Here is a 4,511-nt window from a genome sequence, read left to right as displayed (position 1 = left end):
TCAAACATAACAAATATTTCCATTTCTATATGTTGTATTTCTGCTAGCACTCAGATTACCTCAAGCCGTACAGTCAGATAAATGGACATCACCAGTGCCTAATAACTGTAGTGAAATTATAACTTTTCACCATGCAAAGCTACCCTCAATTTGTCAGATTGCAAGAAAGTGTGAATGTTATGGTTCCGGCTAATGAAACACTTCAAAGAACTTCCAGGCATTGATTTTCCTAAAAGTAATTTATTGTTACAAAATGTCGGCACAGGCATACTGAAAGTATGCTAAGATCTAAGTTCTCTTCCTCTGAGCAGTTAAATTATCAGCATGTTCCCTCCCTAAATTAGCTGTCATATATCACCTTATCCAATTAGTGTGAAGGTCAAAGGTTTCCTTCCTCTTTCTTTCCCGGGCTTTTCCCTCCACCCTCTTCTGCTCTGCATTAACCCTAAAAATACCAGACAGTTCTGCATATTGTCAAAGCAAGAATATACAGTATTTGCAGCGTTGACAGTGAACAGTTCATTTATACTCGGAAGACATTTAATTCTGCATAGCAAATAGTAAATTCCCCTACTGTAAATAATAGTTGTGCACATGCTAGTCCATGTTTGCTTGGTCACTGAGCATCACTGAACATTTGATAGTTCATATAGTATCTCTTACAGTGTGATCTGATACATTTATTTTTGTTTGATTAATGGTTTGCTTAATAGACGGTCACGAAGTCGATCAAGAAGACGGTCACATTCAAAGTCAAGGAGCAGAAGACGATCTAAAAGTCCTCGACGGCGGCGATCTCACTCCAGAGAACGTATTAAGAGATCTAGGAGCACTTCCAAAACCAGGTGCTTGAAAACCAGGTGCTTGATATAATTTTGAATTGAAGTTATTCTGTTAGCTATAAAAATATTAGAAACATGGTTTGTAGTCAGTTTCCATTCTTGTCTGATGAAAAACTCTTTGATGCAGCAAAAAGCTCCAACTATGGCAGTGTTGGGGAACCTTTTAGAGACCGAGTGCCCAAACTGCAACCCAAAACCCACTTATGTATCGTCAGGTGCTGGGAGGGCGTGGCCCATTGCATGTGTGTGGCTTCGGTGGTAACGGCAGACTGGGTGGGACTAAAAAGTTCAAGCAATCAATTCCAACTTTGCGAGATCTTTTTTTTCCCCGCGTGAAGTTGAAATTGACTGATTGATTGAACCTTTTTTTTTTTTTTGCACATGGCGGCGGAGGTCTAAAGCGAAAAGGTTTTATAAAACCCAGCTGAAGGCCTAGGACTGGGGCAATGGCGCACGTGCCCACAGAGAGGGTTCTGCGTGCCATCTGTGGCACCCGTGCCATAGGTTCGCCACCACGGATCTATGGAATGGGAAGGTGACAACTTTCACCCAAGTTTTTTTTCCCCAGTTTTAAACATTACTCCAAACATGAGAAGGAGATCAGTGGTAGGAAGAGTAAGGCAAACCTTCCTTCTCTCTTGATGCTGCTATCAGAAGCTTCTGCTAGATCAAATAACATTGGTATTAATTCTACCCTGTAACCAGGATAGATGGATGGATGGATAGATATTGGGAGGATATATAAAACAAAACAAGCTGATCATTTCTTCCTCTTTTTTGGAAGACAAAACAGCTTATCCAAGTGTGCTTTTTTTTTAGAGACAAAAAGAAAGAAGAAAAGGAGAAGAAACGATCTAAAACGCCACCCAAAAGCTACAGCACGGCCAGACGATCCAGAAGCACAAGCAGGTTCGGTATTGGGTGTAATCCTGTGTTTCTCTCGAATGCTGTCCAAATTCTGACTTCTAGAAAACTTTTAACTATTTGAACAAAGGTCCTTTCATAACTACACTAAAAGCATTCTGATAAATTGTACTGCTTTAGATCCAAACACTGAGATAGAATTCTCGGGGTTAACCCATCGACATTTCTATCTTTGAGGGCTAGTGAGCCAGCGTGCCGAAGTTACTTATTGGTTGGAAGTAAATCCATGTGTTACAGACATCTTGCACTTCTCATTGTGAGCCATGAAGAATGTGAAAGTTAACTCCTCTTATGCAAGCTCCTGCCTTTTAATTTTTCAGGGTTCCTAGAAGTAGAGATCTCATTCTGTACTTGCACATCTCAGGCTAGTTCAGGGGTAGGCAACCTTGGCTCTTTTATGTCTCGTGGACTTCAACTCCCAGAATTCTGGGAGTTGAAGTCCACGAGTCATAAAAGAGCCAAGGTTGCCTACCCCTGGGCTAGTTTATCCAGCTGATTGAATTACTGATTGAGAATTGGGGACAGTGTGGCTGCATTCCGCATTAGAAACGTCGTTTTGCAAGGTTTTGGCTACCAGCGAGACCAATTTCTATCTTTTCTCTTGGCTTTTAGTTATTCTCCCTGATTTTTCACTATGTTGGTTGAGGTCACTAGGAGCTAACAATCCTAAGCCTCAGAAAGAGGGACTTAATTTAGCTTTCTGTGTTGTGTTTACGCTTTTGTCCTCTACAAAGAAATGCTGAAGCCATTAAAATAAGTTTTTTTCCCTTGTTTAAATGTAACTTTCGAGATTAAATAGACATTGGGGATGTTAATAAATGCAAGGAAAAGTTTGATTGGGAGACACTCTTGTTACAGAGAACGGCGCCGCAGAAGAAGCAGAAGTGGCTCCAGATCACCTAAAAAGCCTAGATCACCTAAGAGAAAGGTGTCTAGATCCCCTTCACCAAAAAGGTTTGTCTTTTAACAAATCTACTGACTTAATCATTTTTTTCTTTCTCAGTTCCTCCTATTCTTGTAGGAAATGCCTTAGATCTGGTTCGGACAGTATTTGTCAGTGTGGTTAAATTAACTGATTGAGTAACCATTCATTCTAGTAATAATTACTGGCATTAGAATCTTACTTCACTTTGGGGAATGCGAAGTAATTTTTGAAGTTGTTCAGTAAATTGACAGAACATCAGTAAAGATATAATTTAATTATTTATAAATGGTAACAGCGATTACCTTTTCTGCATTTCTCAGATCGTTAAACAGTTTCCGTTTGCAGAGACCGGTGTTCAGCGTGCCCCATAGAACATTTTAGTTAAAACATTTTGGTAATCCCACAAAGTGCTTGTGTTCTCATCCTTAAGGTGTTCGTGGTTTTCCTTCCAGGCATAAGAAAGAGAAGAAAAAAGACAAAGATAAAGAGAGAAGCAGGGATGAACGGGAAAGATCAACCAGTAAAAAGAAAAAAAGCAAAGACAAAGAGAAAGAGCGAGAGAGGAAATCAGAAAGTGACAAAGATGTCAAAGTATGCTTAAATATATTTCTCCTGGTGAATTTGAATTCCAGAGATTCCCAGCTTCAGTTGAAACCTGTCTTACATGGTTTGTTTTGTGTTTTTGTCTTGGCAAAGCAGGTCACAAGGGATTATGATGAAGAAGAACAAGGCTACGATAGTGAAAAAGAGAAAAAAGACGAAAAGGCCTCCGATGCCACTTCTCCAAAGTTTAAGGAGTCCCCGGAGAAAGGGGGCGGTGAACCAAGGGAGTCCAAGGTCAATGGAGATGATCATCATGAAGAGGATATGGATATGAGTGACTGAATATGCCTTTGCCAGAAAAACAATTGGCCACATGCATCAGTGTCATTCCTGTGTGATTTCTTTATGCTGTACTTGTTTAATCTTCCAAACTAGATGTATACAGCTGTAACTATAAATGGTTGTAAAGCTCCTAATATTAAATAATTACATCAAAAGTTTTAGAGAAAGTGGTATCTGGGTTTTCATTCTTGTTATTGGCTAAATTGAATTGAGTAGCCCAGCAGTCCTTAACTAGCTTGGTGCTGCTTTTTTCCTTTTTGAGCAAAAAGCTGCATGCATCTTTGACAGGCATGGACTGTTTGTGTTGTATGATCTTTTTAGTAAACCAGCTCACCTACAATAGTGTTTCTAGAGTTTGATTATTTACAATAATAGAGCAAAAATAGGGAATGAACTGGCTGCATGTTAACTGGCAGGAACATCCTTGTCTCCTACAACATGGCGGCCCACTGAGGGCCTTCAGTGTAGAGAGAGAAACTAACATTAGCTTCATCTGGAAAGAAATCTGATAGAGGTAGATAATATTTCTAGCCCTATGGCTGAATCTTTTTTGTTGTGGATTTGTTTGGCTTTGACACGGTTGAAATGCATTAGTCTTTTTATGCCCAGTGTAAGGTAGGCTGAGTCTCAATCCTTCTCAGGTGGGTGTTTGATTTTTCACAATTTGGACTTTTTGAGGTAAAAAAAATAACATTTCTGTATTCCGCAGAAGAGACAGCGAGAGATAACCTTGTGTAGTTTTTTAGAAGCTGCATTTCATTTTGAGTATTAAAACTCTGCAACGAAAAAAAGGGTAGTGCATTTTAAATGGAACTTCATAATGATTTTAAAACAAGTCTACTTGATAATGTATTTGATCTCAAGTTGTATAAACTAACTCATTTGTGTTGCAGTCACTGAAGTAGTAACCTTTGACATAGTAATTTTATGTTATG

The 4,511-nt window shown here is 39.2% G+C and overlaps 1 protein-coding gene across 4 annotated transcripts in view; it reads left to right on the top strand.

The window, feature by feature from the left end:
• Positions 1–4,511, top strand: part of SRSF11 (serine and arginine rich splicing factor 11) — a 19,400-nt gene extending 14,889 nt beyond the window's left edge. Inside the window, exons 8-12 of one of the 4 annotated variants that reach the window (XM_029286175.1) lie at positions 714–845; positions 1,662–1,751; positions 2,625–2,720; positions 3,144–3,282; positions 3,391–4,511. In XM_029286175.1, the coding sequence (XP_029142008.1) occupies positions 714–845; positions 1,662–1,751; positions 2,625–2,720; positions 3,144–3,282; positions 3,391–3,576 (643 nt within the window). In that variant the 3' untranslated portion in view covers positions 3,577–4,511. Of the gene's footprint in view, positions 1–713; positions 861–1,661; positions 1,752–2,624; positions 2,721–3,143; positions 3,283–3,387 lie in introns of all 4 variants that reach the window. The other 3 variants (XM_029286174.1, XM_015826293.2, XM_015826292.2) reach the window with 3 other exon arrangements.

Source organism: Protobothrops mucrosquamatus, unplaced genomic scaffold (assembly GCF_001527695.2).
Source record: "Protobothrops mucrosquamatus isolate PMUCROS unplaced genomic scaffold, P.Mucros_1.0 scaffold3041, whole genome shotgun sequence".
NCBI lineage: Eukaryota > Metazoa > Chordata > Lepidosauria > Squamata > Viperidae > Protobothrops > Protobothrops mucrosquamatus.
Note: the sequence above shows the minus strand (reverse complement) of the source record. Positions and strands in the feature narration are given on the sequence as shown.